The sequence below is a fragment of the Accipiter gentilis genome, chromosome 8 (genome assembly GCF_929443795.1).
Source record: "Accipiter gentilis chromosome 8, bAccGen1.1, whole genome shotgun sequence".
Lineage (NCBI taxonomy): Eukaryota > Metazoa > Chordata > Aves > Accipitriformes > Accipitridae > Astur > Astur gentilis.
Genome location: NC_064887.1, coordinates 43,732,820 through 43,757,777, shown reverse-complemented (window position 1 = coordinate 43,757,777; position 24,958 = coordinate 43,732,820). Strand labels below are relative to the sequence as shown.

At 46.6% G+C, this 24,958-nt stretch overlaps 1 protein-coding gene across 4 annotated transcripts in view; it reads left to right on the top strand.

Annotated features, from left to right (window-relative positions):
• STK11 (serine/threonine kinase 11) overlaps positions 1 to 24,958 on the top strand; it is a 116,808-nt gene that overhangs the window by 18,518 nt on the left and 73,332 nt on the right. For all 4 annotated transcript variants that reach the window (XM_049807921.1, XM_049807920.1, XM_049807919.1 and 1 more), the window contains 2 exons: positions 7,809 to 7,866; positions 16,450 to 16,643. In XM_049807921.1, coding sequence (XP_049663878.1) covers positions 7,809 to 7,866; positions 16,450 to 16,643 — 252 coding nt within the window. The remainder of the gene's footprint in view (positions 1 to 7,808; positions 7,867 to 16,449; positions 16,644 to 24,958) is intronic.

Below are 24,958 nucleotides of genomic sequence, written 5' to 3'. Positions count from 1 at the left end.
CAAATGCTCAGCTTGCGTAGCACCAGCATAGAGCTTCATTCCAAGTATCCTGTGAAGATACAGGATCCTGTTAGAAAGGGAGGTTATGCTTATGAACTTGTAAGACTTTGAAAGATCTTTAACACTGGTATTTTCTTGAGATAACTAAACCCTGCATGGCTTGGTGTCACTATGCTTTTATAGAGTTGGTTCTTGCATTATGTTTCTTGTGCTCTGAGAAGCTTTTAAATCTGAGGACAAAGCCCACAAGAGGTTAAATTTAAAATGGCATCATAGCATTGATGGAGGTTTTGCAAGCGAGAACACTCAAATTCCTTGCCCAAGCTTTCTATTATGTAAAATACTGAGTACTTGGGTTCTGCTGTCCTTCCTCATCAGCCTCTGCTCTGAATTTATTTGCTTCAGTCCCAGTTGTCATCATCTTCCCCCCAAATTTAGAGTTGCAAGTATATTGGAGCAAAGTGACTGGTGCCCACTTTCACAACAGGGCTGTGGTAGAAACAGGAGCAGCACTTTCTGGGTGGGAGGAGAGGGTTGTGGCTTTTGTTTGCTGGGGTTTTTTTGTTGTTGTTGTTTTTCCTGTCACTTTTTGCAATAGTTTGAGGTTTACTGTTGAACAGTCTCTGCTTTTGAAAGCTGATTAGTCAGGGCAGCAGTTATGCTGTGCGTAGCAGCCAACTTGGTGTTGCCCATTTGGGAGCAGATAGGATGTGATTCTAGCACGTGGGAGATCCTGACCCCAGTTCCTGCTGCCTCATTGGCAGTGAAATAGCCCGATGTGGCAGTGCTCCCCAGCCCTCAGCACAGGCTTGTGCTCTCCTTCTTTGACTCAGGTGTTTGTGAAAGATCAGACCTGAAATATGAAATGATGCTGTCTTGTTTCAAGTTTATTTTTCTGGTTCTTGTGCTACGTGGGGTTAGGAGGTCAGTGCAGGTGAAGGGCTGTGCGGCACTGTGAGCAAACTGAGTCCGCTTCCCTTCCTCCGTCAGAAGCGTTATCGGGTCTGCTCGTAACACGGGTGTTATCGCTGAACTGGGGGGGTTGTGTACCGTGCTGTGTCCTCTACGTGGTCACAGTGCTGTTGCAGTTTGTGGCTAGCCAAAAGGTTAACAATTTCAAAGCAGTTTACGGCTGCCCTTCATGCTACAAACGGCAGCAGTCATGCCTCCGCAGGAAAGGCTGCGCTGCCTGTGGGCTCCCTGCTCCTGCGTGGATGGCTGCGAGGAGCTGCAGCTCCAGCCTGGACTCACTTCCTTGCCCTGCAGGGTCACCTCTGCTTCGGGCTACAGCCCGCTGGGGTGCTGGTGATGCTGGGGTGCTGGGGACGTGGGTGGCCTCGCCGGGTGCTGGCCGCATGCCGGGTGCGGCGGCAGGTGGTGCTGTCTGTCCAGGCTCTGCCCGCTGCTGCGCCGGCGGGGCTCCTCTCGGCCCCCCCACCACTGAGGAGGTGGCAGACCCCCTGCAATCCCACTCCTGGGAGACTCTTTTAGCTTATCTGGCGCCCCGTGCTGATTATGAAATAAGTTATTTGCATGTGTTTCAAAAAGCGTTAACTAGCTTTAACGGCTTTCAGAAACATGACATAAGGCATAGCTTCAAATTGCACTCAGCACAGCTGGTATCTTGGCCGTTCTGCTGAGACTAATGTGGCTACTGCTTATGGCCCAGCACTTCTGACTGATGAGTGTTTCGTGTTGTATCCCCCTGCCCCAGGGAATGATGTCCTGATCTACATGCGGTGTTTGATTTGTGAATGCTGACTCAAAACACAGCCTTTTTTATGAGCCCAAACGGAGTAAATCCAGTGGTCCATTTAGACTGGCAGCCAGTCTTCTAAAGCATCCAGCAGAAATCATTTGAGGTTTGTGATAAGCCTCTCAGCTGCACTTAGTGTTGTCCCCCAGGGAAAATGAGTGTGGCAATTGTTTCTCTTTTCTTATCCTGAGGATATTGATAGCTTAAAATCTTGCGCTTCATTAGCAGAATAACTCCCTTTGCTGTTCTCTTTCCATCCCCTGTATGAGACCTGGAGTCAGAATTTCCTACTTTCCCTTCTGCCTCATTTTAAACAGAGGAGCCTTGCACCTGATGCCCTTTGTCCTTCTCTTACAGCCTGAGTTGCCTCCTTCATCCTAGCTGCTGTCTGTCTTCATCCCTTCTGTGTTTAGGCACTACAGAGATGCAAGTTGAGTGTGTTTGGTAGGCAGAGGAGCTTGCCTGGGGGGAGATGTCTGTCTCTCTATCAACTTGACCCTGTCTTCCAGTGTGGTAGGAAGGGCTAAGTATTCCTTTTACAATCTTCCCTCCATCCCACCTGAGAATACTCCCACCCCTCATCTTGTCATATCCACCTGTTACACAGTAAAAGCTGGCAAAACCTCCTGATAGTCTCCTTGTTTGGTTTGACATGCTTTACATTTTCTAGTGGTTAGAGTACCCAGTGGAGCCGAGGTGACCGAATTATGGAGTGGGATTGCCCTGGCTCCCTCTACTCTGTGGAGGCCTGAGCATCTCCGCAGCCCAGCAGATAGCAAAGCATCTGCTGAAGACAAGGGCTGAGCCTTGCAGTGGTGATACTACGTAGCTATGGTGACAAAACCCAAATGCTTTATTTAGTTCATGCTTTTCCTCCAGAACATCTGCATTTCCTGGTAGGTGCCTGCTACTTCTGCAGCAGGTTGAAACTGAATCAAAAGCCTGCAGATCAGATATTGTCAATGGCTGTCTGATGCTTTTATATGAGCAGCACAGACACCCACAGCTCAGCTCTATCTCACTAGAGACTTTGTTTCGCCTTTGCATTGCTTTTAAAAGACTCTTAAAGCACTCTGCAGTGCTGTAAGCATTTGTTCTGGTTTTATTGTAAGGAAGAATTCAGTATGCTGCAAAGTGCTTATTTCCTCTCTGGCTATAAGTGCTGTGTTGTCCAGAGTACCAGTCTGGCTGTGAAGCAAACACTAGAATACACTTTTTAAGGTTTTTCTGTTCTTCTGTTGACTACTTTTTTTTTTTTACTTACTTACTTTTTTTTACTTACCCCTTGAGCTTGTTTTTATTTCTTTGTTCCTCTTTCCAGAAGAAGCAGAGTTTAGAGGACTTAAAGCTTCTGTGGTATTTGACTTGTAAAGAGACTTGCATGACAGTGTATTTCAACAGATTAGTTGGGATGCTGCTCCTCTTTGTCTCCCTAATCAGGGATGAAGCTTTATTTATACTTTTTACTGATGGAAAAGAGAAGGGCTAGTACTGTTCTGGCTTCTGTGTGTACAGTCAGTAAAGATGTGTCAGAGCAGAAGCATTTATAAATAGCCTTAAGGTTCTTCTGTCACCACAGACTGCATATGACTTATCAACTTGTATGCAGTTTGCTTCTGGAAAAGAAAAATGCACAAGGTCAGCTTTTCTTCCTCCTTTTCTAATATACTTTTACTGAAAGAGAAAGCTGTGAGACTGCAGTCTCTGCATTAAGCATCTGGATTGATTTCCAGGCTCTGCTACAGACTTTGTGACTGGGGACAAGTTGGTTAGTTTCTCAGCATTTTGTTTTCTTACTTCTGTGTAACTGCCATGACCTTTATTACAGGGATGGTGAGAGGATGTGCATTCTGATGACAGTGGGATGCTTTAATTCTGTGGTAGCAGGGAGTCCCCGGAGCCAACAGTCAGGCAGGCTGGTGTCTATAACCCATCCAGTGGCAAGTCTTCCACACGTGTTTGATCAAAGACTCAAGATTTGCCTGCAGAGGGAGTTTCTGGTCAGAATGCCTGGCTATGCTTGTGGAGGATGAAGGAGAGGGAAAAAGTCCCATCTCATTTTACAAATTGGACTTATACTGCTTTTATATTGGTTGTTTTAAATGTTGATCCAAGTTGGAGACACTGAAGTGAAATCCAGGTTGAATTTAACTCTTGCTGTTAGATTTCTTCCTGCTTCTCAAACAACATACCTAAGATTGTGCTGTCTGCTAAAAACTAGATATTCTACCACATGATGTAATGCTATGCTTGTTAAGGATTATTGAAGTGTGTGGGCTGGAGTCTGTAAGGAGCTCAAGACAGGTTTGTGGTGTCCAGTTTCTGAATTGCCACTTGATGTAATTTGAAAGGTGTTTGAGACTGCTGGCATGCTGTAATGGGCACAATATCCCATGTATGGGCAGAGTGAATCCTTCTAAAATACCACGGGAGCAGAGGTTTGTGAGTTGGGCGTCCTCCTGAAGAATTGCCCTGTTACAGTGTGTCTCATCTTTACTCGCAGATAAACTGCATGGAAATCTTTACCGTAAATGGTAGAGAGTATGTGTGGTTACTGTGGGCAGATGCTCTTAGATGACTTGACTGGTGAATAGTACATGATGTTTTGTCTTGAAGTTTCGTTTCAGTACAGGACTTCAGCCATAGAGCTGCCATGAGTGAGTCACAGAGCTGAATGCATGAGTGCACATTTTCAGAGATTGGACTTTCCATTTTCCTTCAAACATTGCCCAAAATACAGTTCTTTTTCATTAAAGTAAATATTCTTTTTGGTCAATTATCTTCTTTATGCCTTTTTAATTGCTTGAGAACAATGCAGCTCTCTGCACCATAGCTATTTGTAACTGGTCCTGTTAGGCCTCTTCTAATAATTTACTTTAGAATTTTATCCTCTGCTTGTATCAGTTTAATCTGGTAAATGCCTTAAATTTCTTTGTTAGCCCTGTCATTCCTTAAACAGAATTTGAATTGCTGCACATTTATTTTTTTCCTTTGGTCAAAGTGAGCTGCTTATGAGGGTGTTCCAACTCCTCTTCTGCAGCACCCTAGTGAAATTAATCCCAAACTGAAAGTGCAAGAACCTTGGAACAGTCCCACTGTACTTCAGATTTCTATGAAGAGTTTCTAGTTGTATCTGCTTGGATGTGCAGAAGTTTATCCCAAACTTGATAATAACAAGCTGGATTCCAAAAATGCCTTGAAATGTGGTCCTTAAAGAAATAAATTGGGGGGGATGGGGTAGTGTCCTGACTTACCTGTTTCTGATTACTTTAAGATAACCTAGCCAATACATGTTTTGGTGACCCCTAGACTTCATGTAAGATCTCTCTGCAGTCCTATTTTGTTTTAAAAAAAAAAAAAAAAAAGCCAACACATCGGGGCAGCTCAGCTGTGAAACTACTGTCTAATAATCTTATTAATAGGTTATTTAAATAGGTGGGGGATTTTTTTTTTCTCTGAACCACCTTCCCATCTTGTTTTCCAATTATTATTTCTTTTCTTGTAAGGTGAGGAGAAATGCCATCTGAATGTGAGAACTCCTTTACTGCAAGGCTGGGTGAGCACTGGAGTAGGTTGCATAGGGGGTTGTAGAGTTTCCACCCTCAGAGATGTTTAGAACCCAGCTGGACACAGTCCTGGGCAGGCTGACCCTGCTTTGAGCAAGAGCTTTGCACTAGGTGATCTCCAGAGGTCCCTTCCAACCTCAGCTGCTCTGTGGTTCTGAGAAGGCTGCAGGGACTGCTAGGGACGTGTGCTGGAGTACAGAAGAAAGGAGGAATGCACATTGCAAGGACCCTTGTTGTGAAGAAAGTCCCTGATAAAGGCTATGTTCAGTGTTAAACTGATAATTATCTTTAACTGTAAGGGAGTTTGTTGCATAGTACTCAGTGAAAAAAGGAGGGCCTTCTCCAGCACCAGTTCATTAACAACAGCTAGGGTGAGGAAACAACTTGGAATTAGTCCTGCAAAAGCACCTAAATGTTGTATTACAGGTGTTGCAGCACTTTGCAGGGCAGCAAGATTTGGGATCAAATCCCTTTTCTGCTGAAGATGGTTCAACCATATCTTCCCTTCTCTTACCCTTACTGTGAGACCATCTCAAAATATGCTTTCAGTGGTGTTGCTCCGTAGCAGACCTAGCAGCTGAGCTGTTCAGCTTTTGGCACTGTCGCTGGCATTAATCACCTCCTGCCACATATGGTTTTGGTCTGTAGCTGCAGCCTAGACTGCTGGTTGCTTGTTTATAGGACTTTAGCCTATTCGGGGGAGAAGATACCAGAGATAAGGAACTACTATCAAGGTTTAGAGCGCTCGAGCAGGGAGCTCTTGCTGTAGCTCCAGTCGAGCTCAGCCATGTAACTCTAGTGTATATATATGGTGGTTTGTATGGTTTCAGCAAGGCAAGTATAAATTTCCAGAGTGCTCTGAGGAGTTGGGCTCTGAAGACTCTAGTGCCTTCAGTTCATGAGGCCAGATGCCTGTGATGCACTTGACCCTCTCAAACCTGGAGAGGTCTTCCTGTGATTCTTTAACCTACTTCACAGTGATGTAAGGTGCATCAGTAGTGACCCCATCTGCCTTAAAGCTATTAGTGCTGTCATCAGAACTGATAAACCTTTACAAATTGCCATGGCAAACTGTATTTTTGTTTCTGGGGGGAAAATAACTTTAGTCCTTCCAAACTATACCTTTTTTTGCCCATATTCATTACTGTTAGTATGTGATACAAACTGAACTGACAAGGAAGATGTTCTGGATGAGCTTTTGTTATCACACGGTGCTGTTGGTGATTTATCTCTTCTATTACCTTTGTTCAACAGTATTGCAGAAACTCATCTGCAAGGCACTTGCAACTTCTTACTTGAACTCCAATGTCTCTTTCCAGCCCTCCCTTCCTAAGTGTCCATCCAAATGTATCTCCCATCCTTGTGTTTTCACTGTCCTCTTACTGGCTCTCCCCAGCACTCTGCACTGTTTGCTCCTTGTCCTGACTTTCTTAACTCCTGTTTGACAGTGTGTTCTGCTTCCTAGCCTTTCTTTTCTTCGGGTTGCTGGAGATGGGATCCTCCTGTTCTCTTACCTCTTTCCAAAACCTTACTCTTCGTGCTACCTGTGCAAGACTCAAAACAGTGCTAGTGCTTCAAGAGCAACAAGGGGGTATCATCCAGTAAAAGCAAAACTCCTTGTAATGTACAGCAGCGAGACTTTGTTAACATTCGTTAGATGAATATATTCTTGGAACCTTCATTGGATAATATCTTGGATGCTGCTGTTTGAGACTTGTTAGGTCCCATTGGCTAGTTTCTGAAGAATATGGCAAAATTTGCTACTTCCCTTCTGTTAAGTTGTGAAGCTTTTTGAAGACAGTGGAGCAGAGTGGACATCTCATGAGTCTAAGATATCCACCTCCCTCTTTCCTAGAGAGAATACAGATAAGCTACTCTTCCTCTCCCACCCCTCTTCTCACCCCCACCCCAGCTATCTTAGCAGATGATGCCAGAAGTCAAACTCCTGGCTAGGGCAAAAGGATGGACCGTAGGATTATTTTTTTTGTCGGTTCTCCCCAGATGTACTTCCAGAATAAAATTTCACTAGACTAGACTTTCTGGGATGCTGAGTAACTGCATATATGCTATGCCTAAGGCTTTGAATCTTCCATGGAGAAAGTTCAATAGCATTATCTGTGAAATGCGAATTCTTGATGCTCTTTGCCTGGAGACATGCTTGGACATATGATCCAGGGCTGTACAAGCCTCTGTCCCTGCAGTGTGAAGGAGGGAAAGGTCATATCCACTTTGCAGGTGGGGAAACTGAGGAGCAGACTTGATCAGGTAGTCAGCAATGCAGTTGGGATTTTGTGCTGAGCTTCCTGTGACTGATGCAGCAGATTCTTCCTGGAGGTAAAGGCTCCCTAAGCTGCCAGGAGGAATGGACACACCAGTCACTGTTGGGGGAGGGAGGTGGGAGGGAAGGGTAGAGCTTTATGCTTCCTGTCTTCAACTTGGCTGAGAGCATCTGTGATCACACCTGGACTTTTTTTCCTTCTTTTCAGGGATGCTTGAATACGACCCAGCCAAGAGATTTTCAATACAGCAGATAAGGCAGCACAAGTGAGTGTTCAGCTTCTTCCTATTAGTCATTCTCTTTCTGCTTCTTATGCTAATGTACCTGTGCTATTGCTCTCAACTCATTTTTCCTTTTGACAGCAGACACATGGAAGTCACTAGATATCCTTCCTCCAGCTCTGCTGGAGCTCTGGCAACCTCTACTTGGCTTTTTTCCTCCTATTAGAGCATCCGGTTAAAGCATTTGAATTGCTAACCAGTAAATAATGAATATGTTGAAAATATGTTTCTAGCGTGACTGGTTCTTGAGAATTAAGGGTTCTGGATAATTTTTTTCAGAGGTCAGCTAGTACTAATGGAGCAGAAGAACAGGGGTTCCTTAAGGCTGGGTTATTGAACTAGGACTGTTTAGTAATGTGTGTTAGTTCTGGTTTTCTGGACAGTCTGGTGACAGAAATATCCCTTGGTATTTGCTCCATATGGAATCAGTATGTGGAGAAGTGTTCCAGGACAATAGGAAATTTTTTTCTTTCTCTTTAATGTCATATTCCTCCCTCATCCATATCCTCCCCCTTTATCCTTGCTATTGTCTGAGGGGGGGAAAGGCCCTGTTATCTCTGAGGGTTTTTTTTGGGTTTGGTTTTTTGTTGTTTTTTTTTTTTTTTTTAAAGGGTCTGTTTGAACATGCTGCCTCTGAGCAGAGATTTCCTGGGCGGATAAAAGTACAAGAACAAAAAGCATCATAAGGATGCTTCATCGCAGAGGCTGCATTAGCTTATCTCCTATTTGAATAGGAAGTGCTTCTGAGGACACGCAGAGCTGCCTGCTGGACCGCAGCTGCTCAGCAGAGGTCCTGCCTACAAGCTTGCCCAGAAAGCTTTTGGGAACCTTGTAAAAACAAAGCTCTGATCCTGGAAGGTGATGGGCCTGCTTTGTGCTGCCTGCAGGCAGGAAGAGCGCTATTTTCTTGTTGTCTCTGGGAGAAAATCCAGCAATGGTAGCCATGTGCTGTCAGATGATGATCCCTGGTAGATGTTATGGCATGGAAGGCATCTGCAGGAGCCACAGAACAAAACCTGACAGGCTTGAACTGCACTGGTGTTCTGCAGAGGAGCAACTGCGACCTACCCCTGACGAAGATCAAAGAGGCTGGGGAGGCAGGTCTTATGTAGCTGCCTGATCAATTAATTAAGCAGTCAGGCTGGCGCTTTTAATAGTAGCCAAGCACTGTGCGTTGGTTCTTTCACTGGGTCTGGGAGATGATAGGAGCAGGCATTTGCTTTTCAAGACTGCCTTTCCCCATGTACATGCCTCCCAATAATACTGGGCCATAAAAGAGACTGCTTGGGGCTGGCCTGTTAAATGCTGCGTGGCATTTAAAGCACCATATAGAGCTGGTCTTCAAAACAGTAGCTCCTGCTGTTACTGACTGTTCTCCCCTCTACCACTGAGGACTAGAGCGCTTCAAGGCAGCTAGTTCTAGGGTGGTGATCAGCTTGCCACACAGTCAAACCGATGCTTGGTCAGTAAGCGCTGTAAAGAGTACATTAGTACGTGTTGAGAAAAGCACTGAAAGCACTTTCTCTGCTATCAGTGCTGTGGGTCCAAAGGCTGCAGTGAACTGCCCCTAAGCTTTGGGGCAGTGTAGTTGGTTCTCATGTGTCACTATCTGCTAGGTATTTGAGCTAGTTATCCAACTCTATATACTTGATTTTATACTTCTCCCATGTGGCAGTGAGTTTTTGTGTCAGCTTTGCCCAGCTGGAAGCCAAGAGGTTTCTCTAGAGACCCTGCCTGTAGTTAGAAAGCAGGAGAAACTAGAGCATGCTTCTGGCATGGAGGGCAGTCGCAAATCTCCTATGCACTATAGGTATAGCCTGCCCTCTAATTGGGCACAGCTGCTGGTGGTGAGGCTTTTCATCTCGTAGCACTGAGAGTGCTGGAAGAAAGACTCTACCTGCAAACACAGGAGCATTTCCAAGGCTTAGTCTCTTATTAGTTTTCTGTGAGCTTAGCCAGTGCTTCTTAACAGGCTTTTCTCCCCTATTAGTAATTGCCTCCTTCCTCCTGCTGTGGCATCCTAATAATTACATCAAGCACAGCAGAGCTTGCAGCCTTGGGCTTTGGATGTGTCTGTCCATCTCCTTTTTGTAGAGTAGCATTGTGCAAAAGAATCCAGTGTTTGGTTCTCTTGGCTTTTCTTTAAATAGAAGAGAAGCTTAGTCCTTATGCTTAACCTGACCCTGATTTTATTTTAAAATCGAACAAAGCAATCGGAAGGACAGCAGGTAGCCATTCAGATATTGTCGAAGGGTTTTTGGAAAGCATTTTAGTAAGAAAAGACTTGATTTCTAGAATCCTTGGATTTCTAGTGTGTGGGGGAGTAATAGTCATTAATGATTTTGGGTTTCTCTACACTCCTCCCACAAAAGCATGTGTTAAGGCACAGAAACTAGACTATAGAAACATCAAGCGACTTACTCAGGCTGCCCTGCTGAGATGGATACTGGCTCAAACCAGAATTACCCAGTGCCTTTCTGTGCTGCTGGAAGTCTCCTTTTACGTCTTTGAGCTGATGTTACTGGTGACTTGCTCATATGGACAGTTGAGATTATCAAAGTGCACTGAAAATCAAGAGGAATAGCCCCCATGTCCTGGGCAGTGTTTTTTTGCATTGGAGCCAAACACTGCTAGACCCGGCTTGTGTCAGCGCGATGGGAAGGGGCCGTGTTCCTCTGTCCTGTGGGGAAGGGTGATGCCAAGGGAAACATCACAGAGCAGGTGTCCTGCGGCCATGGAGCTGCGTGCTCAGGGTCCACCCAGAACTGGATAAACAGTTTGCATTTCACCTTCCATAAAGTGATGTTTCTTGCTCTTGTAGTGGGATCAAGGATAAAAGGCTTAATCAGTGGGTCAGGGGAAACACTGAGGAAGTATTGAGTGTTGCTCTGTGCAGCAAATAGAGCTGCAGGAGGCAGAGAAAGCAGCCAGGCACATGTTTATTGCCCAGCAATGGTAATTCTGCCATTCCTCCCTTTATTCTTGTCAGCTACTCCAAATGCTTTTCCCCCCTGTAGCAGCAGCCCTGTCTGAAGAATGTTGTAGGAAGAGTCTGCTTAGTTTTATACCTGCTAGCTGCCTTCTTCCTCTCCTCACTTCTATAGGTAAACTCTTGTATCAAACTCATGTTTCTGCACTTTGTTTTAATTCAGCAGGAAAAAGTTAAATTATTTTCTTCTTTGCTTTCAGAGGCTTTTCAAACCTAGTCAATCTGTGCAGTGCAGACCTACGAGTTGTAAATTGAAATGAATTAAAACTCTCTCAGCCTGTCATCTAAGAGTTTATGAACTGCCAGAAGCCCACCCCTGAATAACAATGAAAGAGCCTTGAAACCTGCTCTTCCCAGAAGGATCTGGATAGGATGATGTTCAATGGAAAACTGACACTTTTAGTTCACCTCTGAATATTTTGTACTCATGGGGCGGGGGTGTGGGGCAGTGAAGAAAAGCTGCCAAGAGCCAGGGAGTTAGCAGCCTGCTCCCCATAGATTAGTCACCATCTCCTCTCTACCCTGTGCTTTTGCTGAAGGGTTTAATGCTTGTACACTGCATTTTGTAACTAATTCACTGACCCTGCTGCAGCACTTAAAGTGATGAAGTGGATGCAGAATTCTACCTCTGTCCCTTGTTTCCAAGGCAACCATCTTGCCTGCCTTCTCCAGAAGTGTCACACTTAATTTGTTCAGTCATAGATACCATTGCAAGAGTTTATGCAAGAAAGGGAAGGCACTTCCACCTTTTATTAGTGGAGGTGCAAATTAACCTGCTGGCCTAGTGTCTTCCACTGACCTCCTGGAGGCTGCCGTGCCACCTTCCCGGGTGCTTTTGCTCACCCCAGAGTCTTCCCTGAGAGGCTTGGAGGGTAGCTGTTGGATGCTGTGCCACGCTGTACAAGCCCTGGGTACCAAAGCCATTGGAAATCTGTGTGTGTTGCCACTGTAGATTCCTTTGCAGGTGCTGAGCATGCTTCTTGACTTCTGTGCCTGAATCTGAGGGAGTGAGGGGTTTCCCTTTACCTCTGCTGCGGCATGTATACTCATGGGCTTTTACCATCCCTTGTTCGTGGTGTTAGGCTGTAATCTGCCCTTGGTGGGACACACACACAATAGCTCTCCTCCTCTCCTTTCTTGCTGAGGTACCTGGGTCTGCCTTCCTTTCCTGTGGCAGGCACATGGAAGGAATCTTTAGTTCTTCTACCCACGTTCTGCAAATCAGTTTCATAATGCAACTGCGTATGGGGTGTTAAATGAATGTGAGTCTCCATCTGCATAGAACACCTCTCCTCATAGGAGTCTGAGTGATCACCTTTGGTCCTAGCATCAGCTAGAGGAAAACTGCTTCTCTTTCTTATGCATTTCTTTTTTTTTTATGAACCTGACTTAACTTAGACATCTTGACACTACAGGAGTTGGAGCAGTGATTGCGGGGACGCTGCTATATATTTATTGCTAGCCTGTGTTGCCTTTCCCCAGGGCATACTGTTGTGTGCCTTCCACGTTTGTCTGCGAGAGGACTGAATTAAACTGGAATGCTGTTAGTTGCTTCTCATGGTGACGGTGACCTTCCAGTAAGCTTGAAGCCCTTACATGGTATCACGGGAGGTGGAGAATCATTCATAACCAATCCTTGTTGGCAGGGTGGTGATCTGCAGCTTGGCATCTGGTTTCAAAGAAAATTGCCCATATACAAAACAAGCAAACTAAAATATTTGTGACCTAGAATGGGAAGTGAATTAGCTGTAAGTATTTGGAAGCTGCAGCTGTGCTTACTGATTCCTATTTTAACCTTGCTTATACCAGAACTTGAAAAGAGCAGAGTGATGACTTCTGATGTAAAATTCGAGCTTGGAAGCTGCAAACTAGACGGGCTTATCAAGCATTGGTCAACCCAGATTCCTTTTTTCATTCAGTCCTTGGCCCTTGCTGTCTTATCTCCCTGTAGATTATAGAAACCTGTCTGGACACCAATTCTTAACTGGCAGGATCACAATTAATACTTGTGCTGCTGCTGTCTGGAGTTTCCATGCTTTGCAGGCATGCTCAACAACCTTGTAAAGTAGAAAGAAACAATCTCTTACTACTGCTCCCTCCACTCTGTTTCAAAGGGCTGGGAGTGGCCAAGAAATATTTCACAGACAAGAGAGGAATCTGCCTCTCCCAGGGGATTTTCTGGACAAGGGGCACTTTTGAGATCTGCAAAAGCTTTTCTTTTCCCTTAGTGTTAAAGCAGCAGTCTGTGAGCACCGGGTAAATGGCTGTGTTTGTGCCAGTGTAGTTGGCTCAGAAAACATCAGTGAAACTGGGAATAAATGGTGAAATAGGGCACTCTGTCAGCAGTACTCTAATCCAGCCTGTGGTTTAGGGTCAGTGGTGAAGGCAGAGTGAGGAGGGACTTTATCTCATCTGCATCGCTGACTGATGGGAGAGTTGTGCTGTGGGAGAGTAGCTGCTTTCTGGCTTAGTCAGCGGCCAGTAGCTTCTTGAGCCAGATCAGGGCATTTGATGGAGCCAGTGGTCCTCAACTGAAGAGCAAAGCTTCACTAATAACATTTAGCACCAGTGCAGAAAGAATATCTGTCCCTGCTGGAAAATTGCTTGCCAGGAAATACTCTGCTACTCCATACAGAATTGCTTGAGGCTCCTTCTAAGAGGTCTTTGATTTTTCTTAGAACTTCAATGAATTTCTCTCCTCAGTCTATATCCTCATTACCATATCTGCATATGCAAGTATTTGAAATCACCTCCCAGAGGATGGAATCATTATGACTAGAGTACAGTGATTCAGGTTTCTGCTGTTAATAAAAACCTATTTTTACTCTCCTGGTAAGTAGGACAGAAGGAAAGAAAGAGACAGAGCTGAAATACAGCAAAATAAAAACACGAGTTGCTATAGACTTCTAGGCTTTCTCCCTTTAAAATACTCCTTTTGATAGCAGTCATTCTGATCTCATTTGCCCTGTATATTCCATTCTCCATAGGTCCCTGATGTTTAGTTTGGTTCCCTCTAGCTCCAGTGCCCCTGGCAAAAATAGCTGGTGGCTGTGTTGGCTCTTCTGTGCTAGATGATCCTGCCAGGCTGGATCAGCCTGGGCTGAATTTGCTATTTTGGCAGTCACTTTCTTGATGAAAGCAGTCTCCCAAGGAAGGGAAATCAAATGATCAGATTAGGAGTGCTGTGTGCCATGCACATCACCAAGGAAGCCATCTACAGGATTTGCTAAAACTGTTGGCCAAAATCTAGTTGTGTTGGACCTGCTCATGTCCTGCTAGTCCAGTAGCTGGGATGACCTTTTACTTAACTCTTGTAATGCCACTTCATGAACCAGAGGTCATACTTGACAAATTAGATCTGCATTTAGTTCTCTGTCACTTTTCTCCAGAGCAGGAGACTGACTTTAAAACTCAATCACTACAGAGAAAACAGTTCAAAGATGCTAATTGTGAAGCAGGGTTTCTGGATAACGGTTCACTCCTCCTTTGAATCCTAGCTGATTTGTCCCAATAGCTACATTTTCATTTGTTTATCTCCTAACTCCTTGCTTTTGCTGGATAGTTTTGCTAGAATGCCACTTTTTTTTTTTTCCAGGCCTACTGTCAAAGCAATGTAAGACTAGAACAAAATTATAATTACAGTTCTGTGCAGGAGGTGCATCCAACCCTCACTTCCTAAAATGAATTTGGAACTGGAGTGATAAAAAACAGATGGCTTAGGTTTATAAGAGCTCTTTGGTGACTGGCTTTGGGCCCTCCTCAATGGTTATTAGCCAGAAGTTACTGGATGCCTGTGCAAACTATGGAGGGGGAAGCACTCATGTCACATGAGGCTTGTCTAGGGCAGCAATCCACAGGCCAAGAAGTATGTCATGAGGGCATAATTTTAGATCTTGCTCTGCTTTTGAGAGGTGTGTTTTCAGAGAGCCCTTAAGTTGCTTCCTAAAGCAGCACCCTTTTGTAGCCTGAAGTAAACTTTGAAAGTGTGGAGGGAGCTTAGATTTTATAGGCTGCCTCCTGCTGTGAAAGACTCTGAATGTCCCTTTGTGCAGGTAAGTGGCATCTACATAATATTTAGCAAGATGAACACAAGAGTGCAGTTGATCTGGTGAGGTTTTTCTTTCCTTTGTTACTGTGCAAAGACCAGGAAGAATAGGTCCCAGTGGCTTAACTGACATCTACCCCACAGCATAAAAATAGGGGGGTTGACATCAGTGTCAATTCAAAAGTTTATCAGGAAAGAAGGCTGCAGTTCACAAGATTGTCCTATATGTGGGAGGTTTTGATGCTTTCTGACCCTTCCTTCATGTAGAATGACCCTTCAGGGTATGGTGTAAGTAACAGCCTGATGAAGTGCTTCTGTAGGACAGCCTTTCTGCTAGCAGGGACAGCCAGCTGCTCGGCACACCACCTTCAAAAGCAGCAGAACACTACCATTTATCGAGGCGGGAGCAATGGATGGCCATTGCCTGACCTTTTCATTTGCTAGCCACAGGCAGCTGATTCTCCCTGCTGCAGGACATGTTGCAGGGGGAACAAGGAGTAGCAGGATGTATGTGGGGGCTGGAAAAGCATGTTAGAAGTACCTAGGTCTGGAGGAACTTCTGTTCCCACCTGTATTCAGGAGACGATCGCTAGGAGTGTGGAGGCTCCAGCAGTACTTCTAGGAAACTTTCGGTGCCCACATGCAGTGGTGATAGATGTCCCAGATACAGTCTGGTGTTGGAACCATGCTATGAAATTATGATAAAAATGTAAGAGGCCACCCATGTATCTTCTGAGATGCTGATGTGATGCAAGCCTGTTGGATTCTTGATCTGATTAAGAACAGCTTTCAGAGCTGATACCCTTTACTGGGCAGGTGGTAGCACTATGGCTACTGTTTCTAATGGTAATAGAAGTCCCTTGAGGCAGAGGTGGGATAAAAAGAGTATAAGCATTTTTGCTGTGGTCTTGTTGAAAACTGCCTGTTAAAGGAGCTTGCAAGTAAATACCAATCCCCTTGGACCAACGTTCTGCAAACTTTCTTTTCTCTTGTGCTGGATTAACCTCAACTTTAGGCTAGAAGTTTCTCCTTCGCTGCTTGCTTTGACAATACAACTCGAGAGCTCTAGCAGCTCTGCTAATGTAGGTAGTTTTGGCTTGAGTTGGTGATGGAGAAAATGTTCCTGCACTCTGTTTCCAGACCCTGAGCTGCCCTTCTGTAAATGTCTTGCACTCCAGTGTGTCTTGCAGCAGACTTCAATATGCTAACAGCTGGGCAGACTGTTAGTTTCTCCTTAGCTGACAAAGCACCCAGTGGATGGAGCATATTGTGGAGTGGCATATGTGGCTGTTGGTGTCCCTGCAGTGTGATCAGCAAGACAGACTTGCCTTTCTTGGCACTTGCCTCTCTTTGTTATTACACATTAAAAAACCTGCAGTGGCATAAAACTGGCCAGGAAGTTTTCCATAAACAAACTGCACATACCTTTGAATATTGGGGTGGAATGGGACCATCTCATAGTGCCAGGGATTTCTCCATGCCTTCTGAAAAGCGAAGCGGTACTGATGAAACTTTGCTCTTGGACTCTTTGCAGTTGGTTTCGTAAGAAACATGCTCAGGCAGAGGCTCTGGTGCCCATACCTCCCAGCCCAGAAACAAAGGACAGGTGGAGAAGTATGACGGCGGTGCCTTATCTGGAAGATCTGCATGGCTACAATGAGGAAGAAGATGATGACTTGTATGACATTGAAGATGATATCATCTACACTCAGGACTTCACAGTACCAGGTAGGAGAGAATGATGCTGGGTTGGGTAGGGCAGAAGTGGCGCTTTTTTTTCATCTGTTTAAAGCTTTTTAGGAAAGGCCTTGAGGTCTGAATAATCCTTTCAGCGGTGGAAGAGATTATTGATTATTAAGTGGTGTGAGTGACGCATAGTGAGTGAGCTATGATGCTCCGGATGCCTTGGTCCTTTATTTGATCAACCAGGATGCCCCTTCCTGTGTGTTACCCATATGCCAGTTTCCTTCCTTCATCCAGTAATAGCTTGCTCCTTGTGGACTCTGTTGTTTAGCACATTTAATTCTTTTGGCCAGTTTTGCTAGACTGAGTTATTTTGGAGCAGAGCCCTAAAATGACTCAGTGTTCAGAGTAGATGGCACATCTGGGGAAGAAGCATGCTTGTAGCCTTATACTGAGACCTTTTTTCTGCTCCAGTCTTGGTAACTATCTGGTTACAGAACTGCTTCTTTCTTTATTAGGGATTTCCTGTTGTTTTAAGGTAAGCCAACCAGTAAGTACAGGGGCGTGTGTGGTTTTAACCATGCAGTTCTTACAAAGTGGTAGTAATCAAGTAGCTTTCCTTCTTTGGCCTCTCTGTACCTGTAAGCAATGTAGCTTGTGAGCAGAACGCTGAAGGGCATGTTTGTGGTAAGACTAAAGACAAAGACTGCTCAGCTTTACAGTCATTGCAGCAGCGGTACTGCATGATCAAGGCAGCAGTTTCTTTGTCTTTCTGCCTGTGTTCTCACTGCCTACATCAACAGAACATGAATTTCTAGGTTAATTGCTCCAGCCTAGTTTGTTTTGGAGGGAAGGTTTCAAGTGCTGTTTGTAAGGATGCTGATTTACTTTAACACAGTGTAATTAGAGGTACCTATGACTGACCTTTCCTTGTGATAAAGAAAGCCTTAGTTTCTGTAGTTCAAGACTAACCAAACTGCTTTAGTGTTTCCTTAATGATGTCTGGGTGGGCTTCTGTGGACCTGAGTAAAAGCAAGGTCTGGTTTTACCAAATCCTGCACCTGAAGGCCTTGTTTTTCTCTTGGTTTCCTGGTTAGGCAGAAGTTGTTTTTCTGAAGCACTATTATGGAAGAATAAAATGTCAGGCCTTGAATTGTAACAAGCCTCAAATTGTACCCCATGCTCAAAACTTCTTTGGGCAGCAACTTGAAATAAGGTTGGCTTCCCAGGCAGTGCCTTCCAAGGGGAGAAGGAGAGAGGCTGCTTTGAGCCTAACTTGCTAGGCCAGCACTTTGGTCTGTGCTGTATGATATCCTTGAGTAAGTCCCCAACAGGGTGGCTGTTCAGATGTTCAGCCAAAAGGATATGTAGGTGGGTCGGAGGTGGAGCCTGCCAAGATGAAGGGAGCCTCATCAAAGTGAAATAGATCTATTTCCAAGTGCTGATTCACTGGTGACAGTTGGGTAATTTATAACCTTTTCTAATAGAACTAATGTCCCAGTGCCAGCTGGGTGACCTGCAGAGCTCTGTCCTTTGCTCTCTTCTTACATCCTGCAAACTTTTGTGCTAGAATCTGACCAAGGCCAGGCCTTTCCCTCACAGCTTAGTGGAGGCTTTTTGAAAGGAGGGATCCTCTTAAAAATGTGATAGACTCACTGAAGCACATACTTGATTGCTAGGTCCTTTCTAAGTGCAGAAGCAGGAGAGAAGAGGACTTGCCAGATGTGTTCCCTGTTGTCAGAGGTTAGCCATTTTCCTCCGCAAGAGCTCTCACTGGGAACAGCCCATGCATAAGTGCCCAAGATGTAATTCTGCAGAAGTGTTGGGGATGGAAGCCCCATCACAGAGGGGCCTGAGCGCACTGATGAGGCTGCCAGGCTTGAAAATCCGTAACCAGCATCACTTATATCCCTTTCTAATTTTACATTTTCCTTTCTGAACTGGCTTCAAGAGGCAGAAGGAAGGTACAGTTAGTCTGTGCGTGCCTGTAACTTCCCTTGGAGGGCTAGCCTTCCAAGATGATAACCTCTGTGAGAGTAGATCTGTTGCTCTTAGTACTTGACTATCTCGCAGCCAACCCAAGAGTCTACAGGACAGTCTGTTACTGCTTTTTTTTGGCGTCAGTCTAGAGAATAAGCATGTGCATGTCTCTAACAGTACTCTGTTGCTTCCCTGTGCATTCCCAGCTGCAGAGGAGGAAGCTGAGGCAGGGCTTAGAGGACAGAGCGGAGCACTGAGCAGTCATGACAAGCTGTTTGGAGAGGAAACCATGCTCCCATTGGCCATGGGTGCAGAAGAGGAGCATGAAGCTTAGCCTAGGCCCCAAAGCCACTGCCCTCTTGGGCTTCCCAGGGCCTGAGCTAAAGGTAGTGGCTGGAGAGTGCAGGATCATCTCCTTGCTTCCCCCAAGCTTCACCAGGATCCTACCGATCTCCAGGACAGTTGTCTTATTTCCAAAGCATATAACTTTGTTCTGCGAGGGAATCATTCTTTAGTTTTTGGCTTTGTATTTTTAAGCAAAGGGTAGCTGTAGGGGTTCAGCATGCTGCAGAGGAAGATGGTTTGTGACCCCTTTCAGAGTGGGTTACTTGGCTTGTGAAATCCAGCCCATTCCTGCAGACCTGCCCCACAAATGATTTTGTACAGAAGATGCATTCCTGTCTGTTCTCACTCTAGTTAAAAATGTTTTGTTTCTTTTTAACTTTTCCAGTGGTGATTAGCCTGCATTGCTGTCTGGTTTACACACTTCAGTGTGATTAAAAAGTGGAAGCTTAGGCATACTTTCAACATCAGAGAGTGGTTGTGTGTCCAGCAGGCCCAGGACAGAGCCATCTGTCCTGTTTGCTGTTGAGGGTCTCTGGCCTGTGGCGCTGCAGCTGGGTGTTGCAGGTTATCATCTGCATTTGGAAAAAACACCATGTTCTGACCTTCCTCTGAAGAACAACAGCAGAGCACACAAGATCCTCTTCTCAGTTGGGTGAGGGTTGGTGCCGAGTCCTCCGCACTGAGTGGGCGAAGCATCATGCCCACATGTGCACACCTTTTGCTGTTCGACTGTTGGTGTCTGCTCCCAGGCCTCCTCCTGCTGTGGGTGGCTGCGACTACGTCCCATGGGCAGTGTTACTGCCCTGTGCATGCCCAGGATCCTGGCCTGAGCCTGGCCCGTGCTGGCGCACGTGCTCTTCCAGCAGCCATGTCTATCTGCCAGCTGATCTGGATGTACCCACACACACAGGCAGGTGACTGTGGTAGTGGGAGATCATCTCCAGAGTGGTAATATCAGCTATTATACACTCCTAATGCAAACAGCAGTATTTAAACCCAAATAAGAGCTGTCATTTCAGAAGATGACAGGCAAATTACTGGAAGTTTTTTTAAGTTCTCGTGTGTAACTTGTGCTGTTTCAGAGGGATTAGAGACCTAAAGATTAATTGTGGCCCCATAGACCAACACTTGCCATGTTAGAGTTAGCCAGGGTGGGTGGACTGGACATGACTTTGGTTTAACTGAACTGGTGAATAGTGACAGCTTTTAATCTTTCAGTTATTTCAAGAGTTGTTGCTTAATTGTTTAAGTAGATAGTAAAATAAAGCATTGTTTCCAGCCAGTCTGAATGTCCTCTTCCCAGCACTTGGGTGTTATGCTTTTGTAGTGTTGGTGACTGTGTTGCATGCATCTATGAAGGGTGGGTTCTTTGGGGGCTATCAAACTCAGCAGTCCAGATGTGGGCTAGAGCTCAGGAAGTCCCCAGGCAACCATACGGAGCAGGAACAGGATTTCTCTATACTGGATGTTCCTGAGCAGCCGTCGCTGTCAGGCAGAGCCCTGGCTTAGGTAGGTCATTGAGTCTGAACACGTGTGGCTCTACCACCATTGATTTGGAAGCATACTTGACCATGGAACAAATTGTTCTCCCTCAGACAAATCACCTCTGGCTTGGCTGGCTCTAGAAGGGACAGAAAGCATAGTCCAGCGTGCCCCCAAACCCAGCAGTAACAGATTTGATTTGGACTTAAGCACTGAACAGCTGGGAACTGGTCCACTGAGATGGATCATTCTCTCTACTTTACCCTACAACTTCTGATCAGGCTGTGACAGAGGTCAAGCTGTTCACAGAACTTGTAGAGATCCCTTAAAATAAGGCTGTTCCCCCTTTTGTTGTTGTTGTTAAGAGGGCCTGGTGAGATGGGATATGAAGGTGCAGTTTACAGGTTCAATGTTTGTGATGGACAGAAATCCCCTCACCAGAAGCCCAACACTCGTAACAAGCTCCTGGGGGTGAGGAAGGAGCCTAGTGTGGATACAGTATGCTCTGGTAGGCTTGCATGGCATTTGCAAAGGCGGGGGGCAGCTTGCATAGAGAATAAATGTGGTTTTGGTTTTTTTGCATTTTTTTTGCGTTTGTTTTTTTTTTTAACTGGGTCTTCCTGCAGGATCCTTTTGAACTTGCTCAGCTCCATGAGAATGTTACATTTGTAACAGTGACACCATATTAAAATAAAAATTTTAAAAAACTTGTAAATGACTGATCAATTCAGTTGTGGTTCTTCTGCTGGGCAGCAAGAGCAGGAGTACAAGTGACTCATAGGTGGGAGTGGGTGTTCAGTTTGGGAGGGGAAAAGAGGGAACCTCATTAAATCTTGTGTTCTTCAGAGGAAGAAGGGGCTTTGAGAATGTGCTTTTATTTTTAAAGGGTTATTTAAAGATTTATGCAGCTCTGTAGAGAGCTTTAAATGTTACATGCCCCTGGTTCAGTCGGTGTTAAACATCTCGTCCGAGGGAAGTGCTGAGGAGAGAATAACTGTGGCATTGAGCACGTGACAAAGCATCCTCTCCAGAAGTGGCTGCCCCCTCTTATTTGGAGAGAGGCAGCATATGCAATAAATGGATGTAAGCATCTTGCTTGTTGCTTTTGTGCTGCGTTTCAGATTTAGAAGGCTGTGCTCTGCTTTTTTTTCTCCCCTGCCATTAACCCTTTCCTCTGCTGCAGCCCAATCCTCCTGCAGAGGCAAATGGCTGCATAGCTTGATTCTGGGTTTTTGTTTTGCTCCCTTAGCATTCAGACTGAGGCTGGAAAATAAAGCCAGGACTGGAGTCTTTAAGTGAAGCCTGGTGCTTGAAAAGGTGCTTTTCTAGCTGCAAATCATGTATGTGTGTTTGTGTCTGACAAACACAGCAATTCAAAAGCTCTTCGTGGTTTTATTTTGAAGCCTTTTTTGTGCCTGAATGAGTTGGATGGAGCCATTAAGAAATGTGAGAGGTGGCAAGGACGAACATGCACGTTCTCAATGCCTCTCTCAGCCCTCCTTTTATTTATTTTATTTTTAGCACTGTTCAGCTGGTAATGGTAAGGTAGGATATAGCTGTTCGAACAGACACAGCACTGGGTCACTGGCTTCCGTGTGGGCAGACAGTTGCCAAGACTTCATCCCATGTTGGATTTTTATTTTCATTAATTTGAACGTCAGCAACTGTCATTGGTGAAGGAGGTAAAATTAGCTTGCAATTCACCCTCCCTCCTTGGTATCCATAATAGACTCCTGGGACTGTGCTTTTGAAGCAGGGTGGGAGGGGGAGGAGGGAAGAGTCACACAAAAGACAAATGAACTGTTTGGATTTTTTTTTTCCCTCCCCAGTCAGAAATGTTAATTGACTTGGCCTGAGTTCAGCTGAGGGAGGGGAAGGATAAGTGTTCAGCTTTGCTCTGAATGGGGTTATTTGAGGCTCTGCAGACGTGCAGTTGGGATGTAGGGAGAAGAGGAAAAACCCTGAACTGGGAGGGGTGGGGATGGCCAGGCTGCGCTGCTCTTGGGCTGCAGCCTGACCCACGGTGAGCTGCTCTGCTCCCAGTCCCTGGGGAGAGCCCTGTCCCTCTTTTCTGGAGCAGGTCCTAGAGCTTGGATGCCTCAGTCCTTCCTAGCGAGTCACCCCCTCTTAAGGGGTCAGAAGCTGGAAGCTGATCAGGTCGATAGCAGGTCCGTAAGCACACAGCCAGGTAGAGCTAGCATTTCTGCTTCATGCTCCTGAGCCTTTCACCTTGCCAGTCATTTTCAGAAAGAAGTTGAGGTAATGACAGATGTCCAAGGTACCTCCATCCTTTGTGGTGAGCTGTGCAAAGGTGTTTCTCAAGAGGTGCAAGGCTGGATGGCCCCCCACGGAGCACAGTGGGTGCCATCGGCTGTGGCAGTGATAGGCTCGGGTGCACGAAGGCAGCAGCCATCGCTGGCGAGTCAATCCTTGGCTCTTCTCAGGACAAGGCAGAAGTGCTCAGGTAAGCAGCAGCAAGCCAGTAACTGGGAGCTGTGTCAAGACTTGGTGGAGCTGTCAGGGAGGGATACAAGGAGCAGCTCACCAGCAGGTCTATGGGGGAATCAATTGCACTTGTAATGCAGAATTTCTCTACAACAGGCAGATCTATCCCACCATCCTTCTCTGTTTTTGAGCCCCTGTCCTGAGCCTCTGGTGGACCAGCAGTACTTCACCCTGTTTTGCACGGCTGGAGGCCCAGCTCTGGCATGCTGGAGTGTCCAAACCACAGCACCGGGAAGGGGCTCCTGAGCTCTTAACAAGCTGGGAGTGCAGCTGACTAGCTTGAAGAACTGACCGCTTTGATCTGTAGATCAATCAGCAGGGTAATTTCTCAAGGTAATTCCTGCCTGGGCCCAGCTCTGCAGCTAAGCCTGCTTTTAGGGGGAGAAATCCACTCCCTGGTGAGCACCCTTGTTCTCTGGTGCTCGCAGCCTGTGCCAAGCCAGGCTGGCCATGGCAGTGCTCAATCTGCTGCCTGATTTCCAAGGATGTGTTTTTACTCTACCCTGCTGGGTATTGCCCTGCTGCAGCCTGCACTTTGCTCACGGTCTCTGCACTGGTGAGGCTTTCCCAAAGCCGGTCCCCACCAGACAGAGGGGCCGTGGTCTGTGCTGGGTCCAGGCTCCTGCTGCCTTTGCTTCAGGACTCTGCGAGCATTCAGCAGGGCTGATCCCTCTCCCCAGCATGAGCCCTCCAGGGAGAGGAAGGTGGGTGCTGAAGGTGACTTTGTCTGAACAAGGTGACCTCTGTGTCCCCTTGCAGCTTTTGTTTCCCAAATGACTCTTCACCCGTGGAGGACATGCTGCATGTAGCTGCTGGGCTCCCAGTAAGAGCCATGTGGGGATGGAGCAGAGCAGACAGGAACACATGTAGCCCTGCTGCTGCAGCGGTACCTAGGAATGATGTGGTGAGGTGGAGGAGTGCAGAGGTCTGAGGTGGACGCCCGCTGTTCTCCTCCAGAGGAAAAGTGGCTCTCCCATCACCCCCATCCCCACCTGTGTCCCCTTCCTCCCTGAGCTCAGCGGTGGTGGGGTGATCATTGGCGCAAGTACAGAGAGATGACGTGCCGTTCGGCCTTGGCAGAGAAAGGATTGAGCATCCTTTAAAGAAAATTATACATAATCGTCTTACAGCCTTCGCTTCCACTCAAACCTCTGAGTCATAACTGAAGGGCCCTGGAGCATGACGTTCCTGCTGGAAGGAAATTGCCTCGGCTGGATCCGGTGGGGGGGGAGCTGGGAACCTGACAAATCCTCTCATCAGCCCTGCGTCTGACCAGGGGATGCGCCTTGTTACTGATTGGGAGCACACGCTGGGCTGCCTGTGCGGTGGCGGCCCATCCCGCTCCGGCCTGGGGCTGTGCCGGGGGCGGGGGGGGGGGCCCTTCATCAATCCCTGGGTGAATGGATGTGACCCAAGCCCCGGTCCAGCCATGGCAGCGGGGGCAGATGCCTCTAGAAATGGCTCTTGATCTGCTCTGCTGAGTCATGCTGAGCTGGCCTGCAGAGGAGGGGAGAGGGGCTGATTTGAAGCCATTCTCCCATCTGGGTGTCCCCTCCGGGGGACAGTGGCATGCCTGAGCTGCTGCATCGCTGCCTAAACAGGCAGTGCCCCCGGCCCCTGCCAGACATGGCCATGCTGCTGCAGGTGAAGCAGACCTTCCCGTCCGCTGCGAAAGCACATCGAGGCCCTGGGTACGCTGAAGGTCGGTGGATGGGGCTGGGACCTGCACCCTCCTCCAGAGAGGGGTGGAGGAAGAGGAGTGACTTCCTCCATTGCTGCCCCTCTGCTCCCCGGCCAGGAGCCAGGCTGCTGCCTGGGGGGTTCAGGATAGGCACGGCGGCTGCCCGGGAGGAGGAAGGGAGCATGCTGTTCTCGAGGTCTGGACCAGCCCTGCCCGTGGTTCTCACTCACTGCCTCAGGTTTTCTTTTCTCTTGTCTGCTGGGGACCACCAGCTGCTGTGTGCTGGAGAAGCGAGTCCTCAGTGGGAGCAGGGAGGGAGATGCAGTCTCGGGCTCCCTGGCTTATGCGTCCGCTGTTGGGGCTACCT